Genomic DNA, 25,220 nt, shown 5'->3' with positions numbered 1-25,220 from the left:
CCAAAGCCAAGGCGTGTAAGGCAGTACCTCTGCCCCTGGAACCAAACTGTCTGGAACGGCCACAACGTCTCATCAACTCGCACCTGTAAATAGGCTTTTCGCAAATCCAATATCAAGACATAAGTGCCTTTCTGGCGCCATTCCCTCAACTTGCTGGCGCATACGTCAGCATCGGCAGTGTAGGCTTCAATATGCTTGTTAAGCTCCCTATAGTCCAGCACGGGCCGTACTTTCGACTTGTTATGCTGGACTACTGCCATCAAGAGTATTAGACCCTTGGGAGGCCCAAGCTTGTCCTCAGGGTAGGGGATTAACCAGCCATCTTGGATCCACGCCTTTAGTTCCCTTTCGTATTCTGCTCGGGCCTCACTGGGTATAGGGTACTCTGCAACCCCATTCTTGAGTTTAGTTGGTGCCATTCCCTCGGTCCACTTCCAAGATGCAATCCAGGCCCTCTTGCGAGAGTCGTAGTCCACATAAAAGCAAATCCGTCAGTAGTCAAAGGATGAGCTTTCACATTGTTCTCATCAATACGAAGGTTCAAGTCACAATTATATCTGTCGAGAACAACATCCGTCGATTGCACCCAACTATCGTCTTCCATTTCAACTTTCTTTGGTGGAGGGGGGCTTCTCCTGCCACGATCTCTGGATCTGGATGTTGAACGCCGGGATCGATCTCAGGATCGACGTTCCTTTGACCGAGAGCGTTTTCTCTTTTGAGCTTTCTTTTCTTTATCTTCAGTTTTCGATTCGCCAGGTTGTTGCTCATCCTGAGAAGTCTCATCAATTGTTTGAAATTCACCCTCTGGCATCTCAGTTTGATCTTCATCTTCCTCATCCTCCTCCTCTTCATCTTCTACATCATTCTCACCATCCTCGTTGCCATCTACGTCGACGGCAGATTCGTCGGCGTTGCCGCCGTCGTTGTCTTGTGAAGATTCATCAGGAGCTTCTTCATCTTGGATACCATCAGCAATGGAGTCATCATCTACAATACCGGCTTCTTTGTTCAAGGCTTGCTGTAATCTTTTTACTAGAACATAGTTGCGCTTTTTTCGGGCTGCCACCTCAATCATACGGTTTAGGCACTTTATGGACTTGTCAATGAGAACATCCCATCGTCCAGCATAATTCCTCTTACGAGGCAGACCCATTACCTTCATTTTGTCAATTATATTGTTGCTCCCAAGGACATTGAACTTTTTCTCTGGATTAGCCTTGGCATGTTTGTCTGCCCAGATTGGTTTACCTGGTTCAGGTAAAACTGTCTGGGCAGACAAACATGCCAAGGCTAATCCAAGCTAATTACAAGCTATTCCGGCCATTTGTCCTCTAGGACTATGACCGAGTCGAAATTTGACTTAAAGCTCATACCCGAGTTTGACGGGTCCACGTCCATCGTCGACTGGGTTGAAAGGGTCGAGCTGACGTGCGACCTTTGTGAGGTGAAAAGGGTACACACTGTGATTCCCCTGAGATTGGCTGGGGGTGCCTTGAGTGTATATCAGCAGCTCAGTGCTGCCGAAATAGCTTGTAACAGAAATGTGTAAGGAAAAATTCAAGATGGCGTCCGACTCTCTCTTTAACACGGTAAGTTCAGGAAAAGATGTTATAAATGTTGCAGCAATTCAATAATCTTTTTACACCGGTTCTGCACGGATTCCAACAACGGTAAAATATCCTCACACGGCACAAGAAGCAACAGCCACACGATTCCCCAGCCAACTCAATCGTCCCTTGCCGACGTCTTTCCCCTCACCCGCTTTTATCGTCGTTCTAGGCCGGCTAAATTTGCATATTCCGAGAATTCATGTGACTTTGCGAGACATCATACTTTACAAAAGACGGCGGCCGCCATCTTGGTCTTTCTTTTCTATTTTTGGTCGGTAACGCTGAGCTGGTCTCGAGGTAAGTCTTTTTCCCCTCATCCGTCTCTCCCACGTACCCACACAACACGCAAACACGCGGGCGCTTATCTCCTGGATGCACGTTACAGATATTTCTTTTTTTTGTTGTCGCATAGGATTTGTACACTTCATATTTTCTTCTGTACACTGTTTTTGTAATAAAATATATATATAAATTCTGATAAAAAAATTGTTATATACTTTTGGCTGAAAAAAATCTTAAATCCTTCAGTAGTACTTTTAGATGACACAGCTTTTTGTGTCAGCTTGTTCACGTAATTACATAAATTCATCTTGAAAAATATTTTGTAATTTTCCAAATTTTCTTATATAAGATGCCTTCAATAAGTTTCTAGACTTTTTTTTGTACAAGCATTTAAAATTATCATAGACTATTAAAATTTCAGTATGTTTTGCTATACATCTTATGATCTCAGATTCAAATGAACACTTACAGCAGGAATTGGAATACACTCCACTAAAGCCTGATTGTCATAGCTGGTGAATTTCAAAGATGCAATCTGGACATGAGGACATTTTAGAAGAACGATATGCAATAAAATTCTGCTTTAAACTTGGAAAAAATACCACGTATGGAATGCTTGAAACTGCTTTTTGACCATCTTGCATAAGTTAAACATCAGTTTTTCAGTGGTAGAAAAGATTTAAGGAATGCAGGGATGATAAAGAAGTAGCAGGAGTCAGGACACCAGAGTTGATTGGCCAAATAAAGAATTTCTTGGATAAGGACCATCATATGCACAGTTTGATGTCAGTGTTAGAACTGTACACACATAAGCAACTGAAGAGGTGGAAGATTTGCTTGACTACAACTCCATTCTTGTCATACTATTTGACCAAAATGGGCATAAAGACAGTTCCTTACCCTCCCTATACCAGACCTGGCTCCTTGTGACTTTTGGTTATTCACTACGCTCAAGGAAAACCTTAGAAGCTGTGATTATGAGACAACTGAGATGAAAGAGGCTGTGACGAGGGTCACCGATATGCTCACACGAGAACTTCCATGGGGCCTTCCAGAAATTGTTGGAATAGTACAAGTACACTGCAGCCAAAGGAGATTACTTCGAAGTGGACTAGAGTTTCATGTGTGTATTATCAATGAAAGTGTCCATACAAAAAATGTCTTGAAACTTATTGAAGGCATTTCATATGCTGCATGCTAGCATATAATTCCATGAAGTGTTCCATTTTGAAAAAATATCAAAATTATGAAAATTAAAACAAAATAAAATCAATTGTTTACCAAAACAAAGCAAAAGTTTTAAATATTTTTTAGTTAATAGAGTGAAAGAGAATAAACAAATCCTTTTAATCAATGGCCATTTTAAAATATTAACCGTCTTTATTATATTGACAAATACTTTTTGCTTAAGTTTTTTTATTTGAGAATCCGTCAGTCATCTGTAAGTATTTTTTTTTAACTCAAATCCTACAAATCTTTGATTCCTTATACAGTAGACCCCCAGGATACAGCATTAAAAATTAGTAACAAAATATAGTACATTATATAATACACATGTATATAATCAAATAACATTATAAATAACACCATAAGGCAAATATCGTAACCGGAGCTAGAAAAACATTGTATTCCAGACCGTAACCTTAAAAAAATTGTCCTAGGGCCACTGTAGCCTGGAGTTCTACTGTAAAACGGATAGAGATTAGTAAAACATTACTGATCCGGAAAAAGATACAAATAAATGCGCTTCTCACTGTAAATAGTTTTCTGTATCCACATAAGAGAAGATATAGGAAATTCTATAACACATATATATTACAGTTTCAGCCTTAAAGATTAAATGGTTTAATTAGAAATAACTGAAAGAACAAATATTGTATCAAGCATATCTTACCATTTTCATTTGGTAAAACTTGTAGGGAATAAATCCAATCAATGAGTTTATCCTTATTTTCATTGATTTTTGATAATGAATTCAACATATCCAGACCAGACAAAGAAAAAAATGCAATTGTCAACCTAAAAAAATTGAAAAAAAAAAAATAAGTTGACAAAATCAGAAATGTTAATATAATGCTATAATTTTACTGAAATTTTCTAGCAGAAAAAAAAACAAACAAAACAATCAGCTCTACATTTGTATCTAGAAAAAACATGTCAACCGGTTAACATCTTTTTTTTCCTTCTTGAAATGTCAAGTGATTAAAAATCAAAAAGATTTCTTTTTTGAAGTTGGAAAGAGGTTTAAACAAGAGCTAAGGGGTCAAAGGTGAAAAAAAAAAAAAATAAATAAATAAAAATTAATAACAACCAGAAGGATGGGAGATGTGAAAGTACCAAATCCATGCCGTTTCAATATACACACACTGGGTCTGACATAACTACATATACTATTTTGTTCGTAACTTTGATATTTAAGCATTTCTTCATTTTTATGTATCATCCAAAAGTAGAAAACGTTAAGGATTAAATTTGAACGGTCATTGCTCTAGAGTTGTGTAATCTTCTTAGTCTGCTGCCTATTGCAAAACTGAAAATCTCAATGCACAAAAAGGCACTCAAAAACTCCATTTACTATCAAACAATTATTAGGTATGTGCCAGGTGTTTAGCATGTTACTTAGTCCTTGAAAGATTTTCAAGATGCATTGAGCTCTATGGAGAGCATGCAGATTTTTAATAAACATCATGCTTATAAGTATCCTTTGTTAGTAATGGGAAATCCTATGCAAATTTATCCAGCTTCCACCCGTTAAAACCACCCGCTTCAGATTTTTTAATTTTAACACTATTTCATGTGCCCCTAAAAACTAAGAAATGTACTATATCAATTACTAGAATCTGGTTCTCTAGGCCAATAAAAATTAGATTAAATCTGACTACAGTAGTTTACTGCAGGTGGTTGGCACAGATTTAATTAAAGAACATACAATTATATTATTCAAGATGCGATAAGATCATGATTAGAATAAGGTCCAATGCACTCCTCATCCAGTAACGATTTATTACAAGGAATGTAACTGAAACATCTGCGAATTCTAGAGGAATTAAGCATTCTGATTAAAACTAATTAGCATACATTTTAACGGCTTTAAGTAGAAGCATCATAAAAAAAAGTTAGAAAATGAGAAATATTCTGATGGACAATTTGTCATCATTACAACCAGGAAATCCAAGATGGCCACCATGACCTGATTAAAAAAAAAATTAACAAAATATGACTTGTAGCATATGAAATGAAATTTTGTACAGATTACAATCATGTTTTCGAGTACATTAAACTAATTAAGATAATTAAATTTCATTTTAATGGCTTCAAGTTACCGTGAAAATTATTGGGTGAGTTTCTACCACTATTTTGTATAATTTTTTTAAGATTGTTGAGACTTCGAGAGACATCGCGGCCATTTTTTCTTGTTCTCATGTAACACTTGACACTGCTTGTTTTCTGAACAGAAACATTTACAACACAAAAAAATTTATCGAGGTAAGTAGAAGAGTAACTGGCCTTTGGTAACATTTATTTGTTTTTGACCATTTTTTCATACCTCTGTGAATTGTAAAACAAACCCAATAAAAGTTATTCTTTTACTTACCTGAAGTGGTTTGTGTGTTTTAACTCATTTAAAAGTATGGTCATTGTCAGTAATTCTTTTTCAAAGAATTTATTTTTTTTAAATATTCTTTTTCTTTCGATAATTAAAACTTATGTTTTCTAAAAAAATCACATGTTTATATGCTGTTGTCACTATTTTTATCAATTCGTGCATAGAAAGTTTTTATCAATTCTTTTCAAATTTTAGGACAAAAGAAATTAATATATTTGTTGAACACAGTTTCTATCTTTACTTATCTTTGTACTACAAGCGTCAACTTTGAAATATTCTAACTTTTGACTGGAAAGACATGTGTTGTGTTCAAATTCCGTAGCAAAGACAATTCTTTGTTCTGATTAGCTAAGACAATTAGAAACGTCGACATGTACAACTTCCGCCTCATGTGAATACACCCTGACCGCTTATTTGCAAAAAGTGATCTACAGCTAGTGGGCATGCTATGCTGGCAGGTTTCATCATTAATATCAAGTGTCCAAACTTGCAATCAACTTCTTACACTTTTCCTCTCATTTAAAAAGATGTGCAAGATCTCATGTTCACTTTCCGCTGTACCAGACTTGGATTTTTCATTCAAATTAGCTACCTGATCATAGTAATAGGAGAATTTCCAGCTTGTAGAGTAACTCCATTTCTTAAGCAACAAGGCAATCTCTCAGATACCTCATTTCTTGTTTTTCATTATTTAAAATCTCTGGCAATAATAGATGTTGTGTAGTGATAATTCAGATTCCAATGCACCATTTTCAAAATAGATTGTTGCTGGATCTCTAATTCTAATATAGACTTCAGGTTACAATGACATTTGCTCCCCATGAATATCTCACAAGAACATTATTCCTTTCATGTGCAGATTCTTCCTCTACAATTTCATTTTCCACTTGATCAGCTACTTTTGTGATATGGTTGACCTGCAATCGTTAAGGTAGTAGGAAAATAAAGTAGGAAATAGATTTATCAATAAACAATGGACAGAAATTTGTTCTTTACAAATAAAGAGAGGCGAGGGTAGATTTAAATTCAGAGTGTGACTGAATGACCGATAGATAGAGAACTAATGGACTAAAAATTGAATAATGAACATGTAGGTATTTTGATGGAGGATTACTGCGAGACAGGGAAACAACGGGGGGGGGGAGCAGTTGGACGGTCAGTTAGTTGAAACGTGAACTCCAAGGTGGGCAGTTGGATTTTGGATATGGTCAAGGGCAGTTGATCACTCTGAGGAAGATTGTAAGGTGAACTGACAGCAAGTGACTGACACTGCCTCAACAGAACATGTGGACTGTGTGAAAAGGTTGATGGGAACACACACACCCAACTGTAAATGCATAGTATCGGAGTCTGTGTTTTCTTTTTGTTCCTGGAGTTTATTTTATTTTTATACTATCGATGGTCGCTATTGTAAACAAGACACCGACATGACCAGAACTAGAGCAATGAAAGATGGAGAACAAAGTCACGGTACACATAACATTTGAGATAAGCGACTTATTGGTGGGGCCATCTGGTGTCACATTTTTGGTGCTTTCTTTTTTTGGACTAAATCTTTATCTAATGATTGAAAGAAATATTTCATGGAAAAAAAGAATGAAAGATCAAACAGAAAAATTCACAGTTAAAGATTGCATAATACAGTAACCATTTGTCACAATGCTATCTTGGTTGATGATAGATTAATTACAATCGTACTAACTTATTTAATAGCTGCTGATTCATTCGATTATGGATTAATTATAAAATCACATGAAAGAAATTTGATAATTCTGAAGAATTAACATGTTAATTTTAAAATGAGGTATATATATATATAAGTAATCTTGTGTAAGAAACAGTCTACTCTGCCAATTTTTGGTTTACAGACTTGAAACTTTATATATAGGAGATTTGGACCTGAGAAACAAACTTGATTTGGTTTGTAGCTGGCAAAAATAACTGCTAAAGGGTCAAAACTGAAAAATTAAAACTTTGCAAGCATATGTTGACTAAATGTGCTATTTCTATGCATGCACAAATATACATTTACATCTTTAAGAACATTGTTTTAAATTTTTATATGCATTTGCATACGAACTTAGATCAGATGGTGATGAATAAAGGTGGAGTGCTACAATGTTTTGCTTTTTATTCTAGCTGATGACACACAAGCACATTTTTTTTGTTTTACTTTTTAAATCACTATCATATTGGGTACAATATAATAATGCAAAATCTGAATAAATTAAAATATATTTAAACATAAAATATATTTAGGCATATAAATTAAAATATCATGTTTAAGCAATGTTAGGCGACCTGCTAGTCAAAAATAAATCTAGAGTGGAATTGAACAAAGGTTTGGTTTCCACAAGTTTTGATGAATGGCAATCAAGGTCTTGAACGAATGCAGGACCTCTATTCCAACCATCATCAATGAAGCAAAAATGATTTCTTCAGCATCCAATAGAGTCAAACATTTTGCAAAGAATTTTGTATTTTTTGGAAAGCTACCCATCACATGAATTTACTTCTTATGACTAAATACACTGAGCAACATTCATATATGTATCTGGGATGTTGCCAAAATTATCAAGATTCTTGATGCCAGCAAAGCAACAGGTCTTGACAACATTCCAATCATAGTATTTAAAAAACAACCAGAACTAGTTCCCATGCATGCTTACAAGGCAGTTTAGTCGTTTTATATAAGAGAAATGCCTCTCACAGTGAAGCAACTGTCAGCCTGCACAGTATTTAAAAATGAAGAAAATTGATCTTCTGCATGCTTGTACAAACAAATCTATATTGATTGTCACAGAGTAGGTAACCACCTACTCTGACAATCATTATAAATTTCATCTTAGATCAACAGCTGATGTACTGACTGCAATATCATACAGGATTAGTAAATCTATAGATGGGGGATTTTGTTTCTAGAGCAATAGTGTCAGAATTATCTTACAAACGAGTAAGGATGGGGGGGGGGAGAATGTTGCAACAAAATAGTGTCATCGCTTACAGGCAATCTTTTTGTAAAGAATTTAACACATTTTCTATTTGAAAACTGCAGAGAGACTGGATGCAGCACATCTTATATACACTCAACCTCTTGTTCAGCAAGATTTGAGAAGACTATTAGAATGTCTATATAATGTGTAAAATCTGGGAACCTTGTTTCAGATAACAGAAAAATGGTCTAGCGCTGTCCATAGATATGAGAGTTCTTTTATTTACTCTATAATTCCTAGTCTCAGTAAGGCCAACAATTCTCAGTTATCACAAAAAAACAATAATCCTAATTAACAGGAATCAGTTAATTGGCTTAGACCACCGATAAACTGTGTCTACCAGTTTCTACTTTTTGAGGATCACAAGTCAGAACCATTGTTCATTTTCCAGTGGCACTTCAATTAGGCTGACACAATTGAGCAAGTTTGTTTTGTTTAACAGCATTTCAATGGGGGTGGGGTATTTTATGCTAAGCAAAGGTTTTTTTATATTGTCAATTTCTTGAAGTTTGTTTTCGAAATGCAACCGTTGCATGCACCGGGCAATACAAACTCACCTTGCTTACAGGCTAAGGGTTAAGCGAGGTATTTGCTACAAGGTTTAAGATAGATCAAATGTGGGAGGAAAGAATGAATGTTTTTAAGGCTGATATGGTAGGCTGAAAAGTAATTTCTCAGCAAAGTAAATTTGACATAGGCGACAAGGGGTCTAGCTGACATTCATTAAGTAGCAATACACATTAAAAAATTGAAATGGCTTAAAATATTTCAATAATAGCATACATAGAGCTTGATGAGCTAAGGAATCTTTAAATTTGTAAAATCTGATTAAAATTAAGGAAGTTATGACTATTTTTGTGCGTCACACGTTTGGATATTTTCCCCTCATCCCATTTTATCACATTTTTTTACACTACTTTTTCAGTAAAAATGTAATATCTTTGTTAAAACACAAGATTAAGCAGAGCCCGGTTACAATGCTGAGGCCAATGCTTTTTTACACCCACCCAATTTTGCAAAACTAGGTGTCTTAAGAATACATGGAGGTGGGGTTGGGGGCTTGATTGGCAAAGGTGAAAAGTTTGCACAGCATATATGAGCCACTTTATAGGACAAGCAAGAACTCAGACTATTGTCAGTTAAGATCCAAACACTATGCTCTTGCTCTATGAGTATAAGGTTGACATAGCCTGCCTCCAGTCAGAATGATCAAAGTTCCACATTCAAACACCTCATATCATCTCTATCACACTGACCCAACTGACAACTTGGGTCAACATGGTGAAGCCCTTGCAGTGCATGACTAAACCAATGCCACTCACTCTCCTGGAAGACTATCTCTCCTCAATTGACTCTGCTCACAATTTGTAATCGCAAAGTATGCCCCAACTCTCTATGATGATCAATCGAAGGACTCTTTACAATAACCACACTCCATCTTCTGATCTCACTGCTGGTGACTAAAATGCTCGTACTGGCACTAGAAACCCTTCCACTAACTGCATAGTCAATCCATTTAAAGTGGATAGCTGATGTGCTAATGGAGAACATTTCACCAGTTTCAAGTCCACTAACGGGTTAGTAGTCAAACACTCATTTCCAACATCAGAAACGACACCTTCTGACCTGGTACTCAAATGATGCTATCACCACTAACCAGATTGAACACATCCTTGTTAAAATCCATGGTCATTCAGTGTCCTTGAATGCTATGCTTATAGAAGTGCCAAAGTTACATCTTCCATTCAAAGTCAAAAAGCAAACCTTGAGCCCCCGCACCGTTTAATATTTCAAACATCTGAACTTATCAAATAGGTTTCAGGGCCTTGTTGATAAGGAATATACAATTTAATACTGATAAAACTGAATTATGAATTTAGGAAACAAAGAATTAAAAAAAAATTTAAACACCGACAATGAATAATTTTTAAAGTAAAAACAAACAAATAATTTTAAGAATGAAAACAAATGATATTTGTTTTCATTCTAATATACTTGACACCACTTTTGTTTGGAAGTAAAGAAAAACATAAGTTAAAACACAGTTGGAACATTAGTAACTTGTCTTTGGTAACATTTATCTTCGGCACAGGATCACAGTGTAGTATCTGTTCTGATGCTACACTTCATTTGTTCTGTCCTCAGTCAGTAGAGGAGAAATCCTTCATGCCCGAGACAATTTTTATTTTATTTTTGTTCCTATCCAGAGTGCCCCTTTTTGGGGAGCTAGATTTTCCCACATTAAAAAACGACCTTGTGTTTAACTGTACCCTCGTGGGGAGGCAAGCAAACAAATTAAAAAAAAAATATTTTTGACAATTATTCTCATGTAAAAATTATTTGTTTATAATTCCAAAAAGAAACAATCAATTTTAATATAACGCTCAGTCACCGCTAATTTTCTTAATAGCCGTGTAGTGAATAATTTTCAAACCGACTTTAGAAAAAATATAGAACTTTCAAATATTTGGAAATACTCAATGAAAGGTTTTATTTATTAGACATTTTGACAATTATTTGTTTATAATTTTAAAAACTAAAACAAAATTAAATTAAATTTTCAACCTTCCTGATAGACTAAGATTAAAAAAGCCTTAAAGAAAATAAACAGTTAAAAATCTCAACATAATATTTGCTGTATTAGCAATAAATAGTATTGTTTCTTTAATTTATATTAACAATGTTATCAAACGTTAAAAGTACTTGAAAGTACTTGAATATAGTTCTAATTAAATACACATTTAATTATTAACAAATAACATTACTTACTTTATTATATTTGGTTGGAATAACATTTTCCCTGTGCTAACCAACCAATGAAAATCTTCCAAAGTTACTATAAAAATTGCTGAATTTTGGATTCAATCAGTTCGCTGTTAACTACGTCATGGACCGCATTTGATTCTTGGCCACCATCTTTGTTACTAACAATTACTTTTTTTCGGGACTGCACTGCTTCTCCACCACCATCTTTGTTCAACAGGATGTCTCAACACTTAACAGGTTATGCGCCCAGCCATTGTCTATTCTTTGACAGTTCGGAATCTAAATTTGAATTGTGGCAGGTAAAATTTCTGGGGTATCTAAGGATTCAAAAACTACACAAAGTGATACAATCTCCAACAGAGAGAATCCTAACATCCCCGAATTTCTCGAAAAGAACGCAACTGTTTTTGCAGAACTGAGTCAATGCTTAGACGATATAAGCCTGTCTCTGATTATAAGAGACCCTCAAGGGACTTCCAGCCGATTTACAACTGTTATAACGCAAAAAGACAAACCCATAAATTTCAGTGAATTTAAAGTGGCATTGCGCAGTTACAAAGAGACTAATCGTATGCTCGTGGATAATAACTAATATTATGAAGTTCAAAAATGCTTCTTGGAAACAGGCACCAAATTATGCACCTCACCGCAATGTGTTCTCCAAAAGTAATTTTCCCAAGAAAAAGAATAAAATTATCTGCTATAATTGTGGACGATCCAACCACAAAAGTTTCCAATGTCGATATAAACGCTCTAAAATGGATTCTGTAAAGAACGTTGAGAACTTTGAAGAAGAACATACATTTCTATTCACATGTACGGTAAAAATCTCCTTGTAGACTGGTGCTATAGCACACGTTATCACCAAGGAATTTGATTTTATTAATTTGGATTCAAACTTTAATCCACAAAGTCATTTTGTTGAACTTACCGACGGTAGTCAAATAAATGAAAAGAGGCGATGCTAAAATATCCCTAAAAATAATAAAGGCGAAATCTGTATTCTAAAAAATACTGTTTATACCTACACTTAAGCAAGATATATTTTCCGTGTAGGCTGCAATTAAGCAAGGCGCAAATATAAAATTTGGCCAAAACAAGTCAAAATTGATATACCCCAATGGAACTGTATTTGACATTAAAGAAAATGGCTGACTATATTATTTAAAAAGTATGATTCCCTCAAAAACTGCCTGTCACAACTTGAAAACCTGGCATAAAATTCTAGGACACTGCAATACAGCTTATATTAAAAAATTATCAAGTGTAGTCGAAGGCATGAAAATTCAGACGATCTCCCAAATTGTGATGTGTGTGCACAGGTAGGTGTGTCAGAAATTTCGTGAAAATAGTGAATAATTCCACCCCATCTTTCCAAGCTTATAACTGCTCGAAAAATGTAATTCAAGCCCTAATCTTTTTTTTTTTTTTTTTTTCAATTAAAGGAGCAAGGACCAAGGTTTCATTAAAAAAAAAAAAAAAAAAAAAAAAAAACGTGGTCTTTTTTTAAAAAAGGTTTTAAACTTCGGACTTTACAGGTAAATTTCTAAAAAAACAGTTCTTTTTTTTTTTTGGTTTTAAATTTGAATATATTATTTATTGACCTTTTCTCTTCAATTTGTGATATATAAGACTTTGGTACATAAATTAATTATTTACTTTTTAATAGACATTTCAAAATGGGAGGCGTGAATTATTCGACCCTCTGTTTTTCCAAGCTTATAACTCCTCGAAAAATGTAATTCAAGCCCTAATTTTTTTTCAATTAAAAAGGAGCAAGGACCAAGGTTCCATTAAAAAAAAAAATAAAAAAAATAACGTGGTTAAAAAAAAAAAAGTTTTAAACTTCAAACTTTACAGGTAAAATTCTAAAAAACACTACTTGTTTTTTGTTTTAAATTTTAATATATTATTTATTGACCTTTTCTCTTCAATTTGTGAGTAAATTAATTATTTACTTTTCGGTGAGTAAATTAATTATTTACTTTTTAATAGAAACTTGAAAATGGGGGGGCGTGAATTAAAAAAAAAAAAAAAGTTTGTCTAAAATATTATATTCGGTTTATTTGAAAGAACATAAAATTTCACATTGACCCTGAAAATATCGTAAAAATAGAATCAATAGAAAAATTTTAATAGATTTTTAAAGTGTAAAAATTGAAAAATATTGAGTTCGGAAAATTCATTACTGTTTAAAAAAAAAAAAAAAAAAGTTTCTATTACTTTTAAAACAACTTTAATAGTTTATTTTGGAAGTATAATCCATAAAGAAAATAAATAACCCACTTTTAACAGAGAAATTATGAGATTTTTATATTTTATTCGCAGTTTCGTGTTAGGAGTGTCAAAAATTCTGATACACCTAGTACACAGGGGAAAATGACAAAATATATAAGCAGAACGTCAGACAAAAAGGCCACGAAAATTCTCTCACTTGTGCACTGTGACTTAGCAGGTCCGATCAGCCCGATGAGGAGAAATAATCTAAGGTACGTTTTGAACTTTACTGATGATTTTTACAGTTTAATTATAGTTTATTTTCTAAAAAACGAATCCAACACTATCCTCACCACCAAGAAATATTTAGTCGATATTGTCCCGGGCACGACGTTAAACTGCGACCATTTCTATCTTACTAACCAAATTAACCAACTAATACCTAACAATATTACCAGTTTTTGTTAAAAAAAAAAAAAAAAAAAAATGTACATTTGTGAATTTTTGTGCATATATATGTATTTGAATAGGATTCTATTTGTGTGTGTATATGTATATATATATTTGAAAAGTATTTATTTTTATATGTATCAAAAATAAATAAAAAATTAAAAAAAAAAAAAAAAGGGCTTCTTTTTACACACATACCAATATATTAATAATTCTTTTTGAGCAATGTGAATAAAGACAAATTCCCCCAAAACAAAACAAAAAAAAAAAAAAATTATTTTATTGGTTTGTTCATTTATTTTTCTTTCCTTTTCTCAAGTCAAACCAAAATTGAATCCGAAAGTATTTTTCCATTATATCAAAAAAGGGTGTGTGTGAAATGTTTTTGACTCCTGATTTATTTTTGGAAAAATTACAACATAAAAATTCAGAAAAATTTGGCACAGGGCTGAACAAGGGGGGAAGGGGCGGTTTTCTGTCTAATGCTAACTAATCTAACCTAACTAGTTCCTACTTTCACCACAATACCGCATTCATACTATACATCCATCAGCGTATAAATCCTTTGTCAATCACCATAAGAACATCATACCATGGTAACTAATTAAAACCCATGAAAAAAAGGGGGGGGGGAATAAAAATTTTATGCACAAAAATTAGAATGGGCTATTTACAATGTTAGTAACAAAAGACCCCCCCCCCCGTTGCTAAACTGTGGCAGATACGCCGATTTGCCAGTCGAAAGGGTGATACGAGCCCAAACGCTTTATTTACAACACCTCTTACTTCGAAAGGGAACCCGCATCTCTGGCGAATCAAGCGATCTGTCACCTAATTGGGGAGGGGAATGGTGTTAAAAAAAAAAAAACAACCTTAAACTTAAAACTAAAAGACAAACTTAAAAAGGGGGAGAGTGGCTAATGATCGCTATCACACATTAGCTAGGTTATGAACACAGGAGCCTAAAAAATGGTCCTACGCTTGCCTAAACCGTGACTTACTCTGGACTAAAAACGAATCAGAGCTGATGTTTGTTTCTGCTACCCAAAATTCTTTTTGTTAAGGAACATCCAAGAACCAGTCAAAACTTGCTTCTCTCACTCAACACACACACACACGCGCAACTGACACCCATCTTTCAACAAAGTCTGACAAAGAGAGTTTAACTCTCTCAGCCTTGATACGAACCTTCAAATCATAACGGAAGATTTGTATAAGGCTGAGGGGAGCAAAGTCCTCAGATCCGTAGACCACCCTCATTCGAGTATCCCAAATAACACCTCTCATCACTGCTAGCAAAGTCAGACACAATTTTCTTCTAAGCCTATCCGTTGTCAGTGCCAATTGCTACAGATATTGATAGGAACCGAAGTTAATGACGATGTGTTCAGTATGCGAACCATGAGACATGTAACAAACTCAATCAGTGGCACCACGATGCAACAATAAACGAAGGCGTGACAAAGTCTCGACCTCATCATCGCACCGTTTACAAGTAGGCGAATCTGCCAAGCCAGCTGAGTGAAGTCTCTTACCGACCCAGAGAACATCCCGAATTACCAGCCAGGTCAAGGAGGCCTCATCGTTACTGAGGCATCCCGACCCAAGCGCCGAAGGCCAGATTGAGCGGAACTGCCCCTTCGTCAAAGGGAGTCCCTCACCGATAACATCCCTTATGGATCCCCTCACTAAAACCCGATATAATGCCTTTCGGGACAACAGCAGAGCGTTAGAGAAGCTTTCCTTCACTCTTAAGAGAAAATAGAGCACGTGCCGGCACTCGCGGTAGAAGGGGCATTCACCTCGGAGTGACCTGTGTGCCTCCTCCTTGTACTTGTGCACCCCTCTCAAAGCCGGAAAGGCTTTCTTGGTGTCCTTCATCCAGAGGCCACCGTTTTCTCTATCTTGTGTGCACATTCGATCTAGGTAGTAGAGCCATAGTGTGTGGAGCCAAATCTCCACGTTTGGCATACCTAGACCACCTTCAGAAGGATGTAGGTAGCAGACATCGCGACAGACCATAGGGGCCTTTCCAAGCTATAAAAAGTTGAAAAGAGCCCTCTGCAAATATAGCAGTGTATCTGACAGGATTGGAAGCACTGATAGACGATAAATAAAGATTGGATAGATGTGGGTATTACACACCTCCGCTCTCCCCTTTAATGAAAAGTTTCTACTGATCCACAGCACAGCTGTGGACCGTACCACTTTCAGAACCATCGACCAATTTTTCTCCAGCTGGAGGTCAGGACCAAACCAGATGTTGAGTATCTTGCAAGGCTCGTCGCTCCAACTAAAGGGTCCCTCCAGACACCGATGCGCAAACCCGAAGACTTGTCACAGTTAATTTTAGCCCCTGTTACCGTTTCATACAATCTGATTTCTACACGGATGACACTAATCTCAGCATTGCTCGTTACAAGCAGTTACGTCGCCGGCATAGACGGAGTAATTTACCTGGGCATCCGCACCTGGCAAAGTGATTCTACGTAGGACCAGATTCACCCTTAGCCTGCGCAAAAAAGGCTCGATCGCAAGCACATATAGCATGGGTGATAACTAGTGTTGGGACGATTCCTAATTTTTATAAGATTCCGATTCCAGGAAAATATTGATTAACGATTCCGATTCCTAGGGAATTATTGTTTTGAAATATACCAGGTAGTTTTATACTTATGGTCGGGTAGTTCCCAAATATGTTCTCTAACTTTGGAAGAGATATTTTATGCCTACACAGTCGTGTTTTGGTTTAAATAAAATTATTATATAGTAAACTAAACGGAAAAATTAGCAAAATTTATTTTAGAGAAAATTTATTTTACTTAATTGGAATACAGAAAAAAACAAAAAAACAAAATAGAATTAATCCTTCAGAGCAAAAACAAATAAAATAGAATTTATATAACAGAACAAAAACAAGAAAATTAGAGAATAAATTAACACAATTCATTATTTTGGTCCTCATAATTAACAGATTTAATGAATTAAATTAAAAAAATATTGCGGAAGAGAAAGAAAATATAATAATTAAATATAAAAAAAGATAAATATTTAATTTAATAATTTATAAATGAACGTGCATAATTCACAAAGTGTAGTTAACACCTATTGTTTTTTCTTACTTTTTCATTGCTTTTACACGTTGGTTCTTACGTAAAGAATAAGTTTAGCCAAACTAATTTTGAAATAGGGTATATCAAAGGAACACATAAAAACGATATCACTATAAAAACAAATGAAATACTAGATAAAATTGAGCAAAAATAATTACCAAAATTACAGAAAAAGATAAAAGAAAAACAAAACAAAACAAAAAATGGTGAAGTTTGTTGAGTGAAATGAATTATTGAAAGAATTTTACACATGAAAAAATTGAAATAGCTTGAAATATTTCAATATTGGTATGCATAGAAAGAGCTTGATGAGCTAAGAAAGAATCTTTTTAAATTTTTAAAATCTGATTAAAATTAAGGAAGTTATGGCTATTTTTGTGCCTCACATGTTTGGATATTTTTCCCTCTTTAAGACCATATGCGTTTCGTCACATTTTTTACACTACTTTTTCAGTAAAAATGTCATATCTTTGTTAAAACACAAGACTAAGAAATGAAATTTACCATATAAGTGTATTTTTGTACAAGGAATCAGAATATGCAACTGAAAATCTCCCAAAGTTTATGGTTTCCAAATAATCTGCAGTAAATGTGCATAAATATGCAGCAATTCCTTAAAAATGCCATGTATCCATAAACAGAAAAGAAGTTGGAGAACTCAAAGTTGAATTGTAATGTGCTTTATGTACAAAAAACTTAAATCTAAACATAAGACCATTTAAAAATGAATATATTGCAATATTTCTTTGGTATTATTGTAGATTAACACCTTCTGTTTAACCCCACTCAACTCCTTCTGACCACCCCTCCAAAATGTGATTCTACCTTTTTAGGAAATTATGTATAAAATGCCATGAAAATGAAAGATAAACAAATTATTTTAGAATTGAATGTAAAATAATTTCCTAATATAGATCATTCTAGCATTTTAGGGCAGTTAACTGTTTTTTTTTTTTTTTTTTTAAGATGATTATGTGTAGTTTTAAGAGGGTTTCTATGCAATGAGAATATGGGGAGGGTTGCCATTCGGACTTTGAATTAATTGTAGGGGCTAAGGAAAATTATGTGTGAACATACTGAAAACTTGACAGAGACAAAGCTAACAAAAACAATATTAGAGGGGGGAGCGGTTAGTTTCACAAAAATTTAATGTAAAATAATTCACCATTTCCTGACCATTCTAGCATTTTAGGACAGTTAACCAATTTATTTTCATGTGTATTTTTCTTTAAGGAAGGATCTATTTTTTGTTTGTTTGTTTTAGATGCTTGTATGTGGCTTACAAAGGTATTTTATTTGGGGGGGGGCTTGCCACTCGAACTTAGTGTTATTGTTAGGGTTAAAGAGTGTTTTAGGAATACGAACCGTTACTTCATTTTTGTTTTGTTGTCCTAACTGCAAAATGCCGTTTCCATTTCAAATAAATATTTTACAGAAAGATATATATATATATATGTGTGTGTGTGTGTATTCGACAGGTAAATAAGTCAGAAAATGTTATATTTAGTTTTAATTTAATAAGAAACTGCGTTGCGAAATTTCAAAGAAAATTCCATAAATTTGTTGATTTCTATTTTCGAGGTTGAAGGTGTTAATTCCATAGGCCGTTTATACTACGCTAGAGCAGGTTGTAAAAATATCTTTCGCTTAATAAGTAGAAAAAAAAATAACGAAATAAAAAACTTCCTAATTGTAGTTTGATGTGTTTTCTTTTAAAATTTCAAGAATATTGATATAGATTTTGAGGGTTTGTATTACTATACACATATTGGCCTTCGGGACAAGATCAAAGTGTAGTATCTGTTCTTCAGATGCTGCACTTCTATTTCTTGTTCTCTTTCGGTGGAGGAGAAATCCTTCACAACTGAGACAATTTTTATTTTTGTACCTTTTCTCCGCGTTAAAAAACGACCCTGGTGTCTAACTCTGTCCCGTGGGGAGGCATAGTAAATAGGTACTATACACATAGATTCGAAAAAGTTGTCAAAAAACAAATATATAACAAATAAATGTTATCAAAAGCAAGTTACTTTTCTACATAACTGGATAATTTTTTAGTGTTTTTATTTAATGTAACATGTTTATTCAGCTTGAAAACAGTGTTTACTGATGTTTTGGAAATTTTAAAATGGCGCCCGACTCTTGAAACGGTAAGTTTGTGGAAAAGAGTTAAAAATAAAAAAGTAGACAAAATACTGCTAGAAACTCGCTCAATATATGTTACCGTGACATGTGCTGACATATATTCGGTGAGTTTTTAACAGTATTTTGTATATTTTTTTTATTTTTAACTCCTTTTCTCAAACTTACCGTGTCAAAGAGAGTCGGGCCGGGCGCCATTTTTAATTTTCCAATACATCGGTAAACACTGTACGTTTTTCGAGCTGAATAAACATGTTACATTAAATAAAAACACTAGAAAATTATCCAGTTAGGTAGAAAAGTAACTTATCTTGCCTTTGATAACATTTATTTGTTATATATTTGTTTTTTGACAACTTTTTCGAATCTATGTATAAACGAGATTTTGATACTTATTTTGATTAAAAAAAAAACATTTGTGGCTGTTCGCAGTAAAACATTGTTTTAATTCGCTGTTCAAAACTAATTTAAAGAATAAAAGTGCATGCAATCTACAAAAGTTTATTTTGTTTTTTTAACCATGTTTTTAAATTTGACGAGAAATGTGAGAAATTGCAACAGATTCAATGAATGTCCGCGTATTCAATCACCGCGAGCGGATATTTTGTCAACACGGTTTTTTAACAAATAAGAAATAATATTTTTATTATGTTTGAAACAACTTTAATAGTTTATTTTGGAAGTATATTCCATAAATAAAATAAAAAACCCACTTTAAAAACAGAAATTACGATTTTTTTTATATTTTATTTGCAGTTTTGTCTTAGGGGTGTCAAATTTGCAATGGCGATTTTCCCAAAGATTCTGACACTGCTACAGATTCATGATGCCGAATTGGTTGGGATTGTTGTTATTATACATTCTGAAAACCGAATAGTTCTAAACTAATGTTATTCTGATAACAAAATAGCTCTAATTAAACATATAAGAACATTTATATTCATATTTTCATGTTTTACTTAATTCGTTCTTGAATAAAAATTAAAGAACGCGTGTTGTTTATACACTGTGCTGTGCTATGGCTGATTCTACAGGCTGGAGCTGCTGCTGCTAGTACTTCATTTGACCAAATTCGAGAAATAGAAACAATTTTTTTTTCGGGTAGGTCCTTTTAAATTATCAATTACCGCGGTCCTACTCAACATAAAATAATACTTTTAATTGATAAAGATAGTAAAAAGATTGATTTACTTACTACTGGGTGTCCGAAGAATTTTTTTTTCAAAATGTTCGATACTAGTCATATTAAAGTCTTATTTTTAACACAACAAAAAAAGAAATGGTCAAAAATATTTCGGACACTTGACAGTATTAAGATTAACACCTCTACTGATTGGTTCCCAAATTTCATGACGAAATTCTTGATACAATCACGGTACGGACCTTTAGAAAACAGGGGGGGGTCATTACAAAACCTTACCGAAAACGCCATTTTATGACGTTCACATTTTTATCACTTTATTTGCTTAAAACTCTTAAAATATATAATGTACATTCATATTTATTAATTCATTTGAAAGTATATTCATTTCCGAACAAAACAGTAGTAATTTGAAGACTTGAAGTGCTTTGGTTTAAAAAATATGGCTATTTTAGTAGAACTACCTTGAAATCTGTGATTATCGAAAGCGTTTTTTCGTCCGTGTGTATTTAATTGAACTAATAGAAATGTTAAAAAAAAAAAAATGTCACATTTCAATATTTTTTTAATAATTAAATTCTCAGGGTTGTCGAAATTAAAAATTAAATGATTTTTTTTTTAATTAGACTTCTTTCGAAGCTTGTTACCTTGAAAAATACATTTTAAACCCTGTTTTTTTTAAATAAATTGAAAATAAAACGCAATTAAAAAAATTTAATTGATAATTGAAACTTTAAAAACATATTAAACATTGAAAAATTACTTATCTCACAAATTAACGTCCAATAAAGTAGATCCAGTCTTCATACAGGAATTCGGTTATAATAAATATATCTTTCCCAAACCTTAAAAATAATTTTTTTTTTTTTTTTTTTTTTTGAGAGAGAGAGAGAGAGAGATTCTTTAAAATCGTCGGGGAATGCCGCCTAACATTTTAAAGAAGTAAATTTTAGGAGTTTAGTGCCTTTCAAAGACGGTTATCATAATTTATTATCATCCTTTAATTTCCTTTTTTCCTCCCCCTCACACCTTTCCACGTGGTTCAGTAGTTAACCAGTGCTCCTGTTGCTGTCAGTCAGCTATCTTTACCTAAGTTTTAATTTCTAGTTAAAAGAATTTTTCATGAATAGAATCAGCATTTTTAAAAATTATTTTTTTAGTTGTATATATTGTATTTACTCTTTGAAGTTAAGGAGGGTTAAAAAAATTGGTGACACCTAGATGGTAACTTAGGCAAAAAAAAAAAAAAAAGAGACACTGTGATTTCGACCCTCACTAATAAAACTGCTCTGAGTGACTAGTTGGTAATTTTGCTAAGTCGTGGACCAAAGAGTTAAAAAAAGATTTCAAGAAATTCAACGAATTTTCATTTGGTCCAAATTTAAAAAAAATATATGGAAGTATAAAATATGTTATAATATTTATTTCAAAAATATTTAGAAAAGAATGAAAAACAAACACTTCTATTATTTTTTTAATCTTTCATAGTATATTTTGGAAGAATGTTCAATAAAGGAAAAAAGTTATGAGTTTTGAATTACTCTCTGGGTTTTGTGTTCGGGAGTGGGAGTAAAAAATGATCTAAAAATACTGAGACTGCATCAGGAATCCCATCCATACTGTCATGCAGATCCTTCGAATCCTGTCTCTTTCAACAATACATATTTTTAATAATTTTTTTTCCTGGTTGACTTTGTTTATATATGTATATATATCAAGATAAGCAGTATTCTTCATGATTTTTTTTTGTATGATTGCAGACAATTTATGAATAATTGAATCCTGTCATCAATAAATTGTGATGTAGAAACATCAATATTTCTCCTGTGTCAGCCTTCATTCGGTTTCGTTTCGGTGAATAAATACTTCCTCCCACACTGAATAATCTTTCACTCTCAACTGAAGATAGTGGGACACACAAGTATTTTTTTGACACAGCGGACAAAGATGGAAAATTATTTTGGTTGCTGCTCCACCAACAAAGAGGATCTTCCCACTGTCCAATCATTTTAACTTCCTCATACTTGGACATTTCAAACATTATTTCTTTTTCCAATGCTCTTTCTTTTTTATCCTGTTCATTTATGGAAGTAGACTCTTGATGTTTTTCCTGACTCTTTAAATTCCAGTAAGCACTGGTTGAAACTAAAGTTGAAATTGTTTTCATCCTCCTCGGTATCTCCTTTTTCATCTGCAGAAAAATCTGAATGTGATGAATCTAAAGTAGTCAAAATGGTTCTATTTTTATTTATTGAATTTATATCTTCAAGTAACCAATGCTGTATCTTCTCATGCTGGTTGTCTTCGTCATCATTCAAAAAAATTAATTTATACCGTAGATCAAGATACGTTGCCATTATCAAGTTCTTATTGTTGAAATAGGTTGGAAATCTTGAGCTGACAGAAGATTTCCAAGCAGATAAGGTGGAACCTAATCCACTAAATAAACCTTTTTCTTCTGCCTTTTCAAAAACTTTACAAATCACTTTTGTGGCAGGGATAATTGATGATGCCAAAGCCTCCCTTACACTTATATAGTTTGTAGAATCAACAAAGTTTTTTAAGATTTTTATCAATTTTTCTAGAATTCTCCATTGATTCGCATCCAAGCAGGGTAGTTTTGCCTGTTGTGAACAGTAAGTTATCAAAGCACTTTTTTGCTCAAATACTCTTTCCATAGTATAGTATTGGCTATTCCAGCGGGTGGTGATATCCTGTATGAATTTATGATTCGATACATTAAATTTTTTTTGATATTCCTCTTGAAACTTATTAAAGGCTGCAGGGGAATGATTAAAATGGCCAATAATTTTTTTTATCACTGCCATCATGTCTTTTACATAGCGTTGTTCAAAAATGGCATCATTTAAAACCAATTGTAAAGTATGCAGGAAACATGGCAATGAATCATATCCCGCTTGTGCAACTCCTGCAGCCATATTTGCTGCATTGTCTCTAACTATAATGTGCATTTTATAGTTAGGAATATTGTATTCTTTAATCGTATCTTGCAGACAATTGGAAATGTTTTTAGCCATGTGAGTGGTTGTAAATGGGACAACACGAAGTACTGCTGTCCTTTGTTTATATTCTTTTGTAATCCAATGTCCAGTGACGCTTAAAAAAGATACATTGGATGTTGTGGCAGTCCAGCCATCTACTGTAAAAGAAATAAATTGATCATTCAATTCATTTAGGATATTATTCCTAACTTTGGAATAAATATTATATATAATAGATTCCTTAATATATTTCCTGGAAGGAATGTTGTAATTAGGACATATTTCTTTTAAAAGTCTTTGAAACCCAAACAATTGAAAAGGGCTGCAAATCAACTGCAATCATTTCCCCAATTAATTTATGTATAGTTTGTGATCTTGCATCATTGATGTCCCAAATCTTTTTCTTTTCTAATATTTCCGTAATGCTAAGTTGTTTTGATGTTGCTGTTATGGATGTAGACGTCTCACCTTGATCAAACTTTCTTTTCTTTGTCCGGCTAATAAATAAATCAAGCTTGCGTTTCTTCTTTTCTTCAATTTTGTGTTCCTTTTCTTTTTTTATTTTGCTCCTCCAATTCATTTGGATGCTTCATAGTTAAATGTTTTAACATGTTGGTTGTGGTCATGTTAGATGGTTTTGTTCCTCGCAATATTTTAATTTGACAGACTTTGCAAATGGCTTTCAACTCATCATCTTCATCAACTTCAAAAAGTTTCCATGCAAGACTTTTTTTGGACTTTGAGGCCATATTAGAAAATTCAGTTTATCTGTAAAAACAAATTTACTATTAAATTTTGTTTTAAAGCTAGTCACTTATTTGGATAATTAATTGATAATAATCTGCTAAAAAAGACAAAAAGAAAAAAATATAAAGGGATGGGGCGGTAAATTGTACCAACCAGTAGTTAACAAAAAAAACTTATAGAATTTAATTTTTGAAACCAATGTGTAAAAGTTTACATAATGAAATGCAAATATGCATTTTCTTTTGAAATTTTTTTTTGGTTGACTGTGTTCAATTCACACATGGCTGATGCGGTTCAATATTGCTAAACTATAAGTCTTAAGTAAAATTCTATTTATAAATACTTTTTAAAATGAAATTATTTAATTAATCGTAAATATTATTTAGACATAAAAATTAATTACAAAACATTTTAAAAATATATATTAATTTCTTTTTCATTCGGCAAAAAACTGCGTCAAACACTTTTTAATTTTCAATTTAAAATTCTAGAAAAAAGATTATATTCTGCTTTTAATATAATCAAATTCAGGGTTTTATCTTTCTGGAGAAAAAAATAAAAATAATGGATTTTATTTCAATGAAATTTAAAAAAAAAACAACTTGACTGAATTGAATTAATTACCCTTAAATTAACGAAGGGGTTATTTAATAACTTTAGGTTTGGAAGAGATAGGTATGGGGTCGGTTTGAGTGTTTTTGTTTTCAAAAATAAAAGTTTGGACTCGCTATTTTGGGAAAACAAATTATTTATTTAATAAAATAATTGGTACAAGTGGAGTAAATGTGTTTTGAAATAAGGGATGCTCCCCAAAGATTAACACGACGATATTTTCGCAATTTCTTACTTTTACAAACAATTTTTTTTTTTATTAACTTTGGTTTATTAAAACTTTTTTTTTGCAGACATTTTTTAATTTACAACACATTTTTAATGACGTGTGTGTGCGTTTTGCGTCAGAATTTCTCACTTTTACAATAAATATTTATTTACTTACGTTGGGTATTAGCCTTCTTTCTCACTTTTACAAACATTATCGCTTTACTTACATTGGTTTATTAAAACTTTTTTTTTTTTTGCAAACATTCTTAAATTAACAACAAACATTTATTTTTAAGGCGGAGTTGATCAACTCACCCTCACCCCC

General features: G+C 33.2%; 2 protein-coding genes across 2 annotated transcripts in view; both read right to left on the bottom strand.

The window, feature by feature from the left end:
• Positions 1–467: 467 nt before the first annotated feature.
• The window catches only part of LOC145259877 (uncharacterized), a 74,028-nt gene continuing 49,275 nt past the window's right edge, over positions 468–25,220 (bottom strand). Inside the window, exon 2 of the mRNA XM_080117756.1 lies at positions 468–3,914. Coding sequence (XP_079973882.1) covers positions 680–1,165 — 486 coding nt within the window. The 5' untranslated portion in view covers positions 1,166–3,914 and the 3' untranslated portion in view covers positions 468–679. The remainder of the gene's footprint in view (positions 3,915–25,220) is intronic.
• LOC145259878 (zinc finger BED domain-containing protein 4-like) lies at positions 21,144–24,497 on the bottom strand. Its single transcript, XM_080117757.1, is given in 2 exon segments — positions 21,144–22,452; positions 22,454–24,497. Coding segments are annotated over 2 exon segments (1,173 nt in total). The 5' UTR covers positions 23,264–24,497; the 3' UTR covers positions 21,144–22,089.

Source organism: Euprymna scolopes, chromosome 35, assembly GCF_053919585.1.
Source record: "Euprymna scolopes isolate OS-2025 chromosome 35, ASM5391958v1, whole genome shotgun sequence".
In the NCBI taxonomy this organism is placed as follows: domain Eukaryota; kingdom Metazoa; phylum Mollusca; class Cephalopoda; order Sepiida; family Sepiolidae; genus Euprymna; species Euprymna scolopes.
The sequence above is the reverse complement of the archived record's forward strand: the minus strand, read 5'-3'. Positions and strand labels throughout refer to the sequence as shown.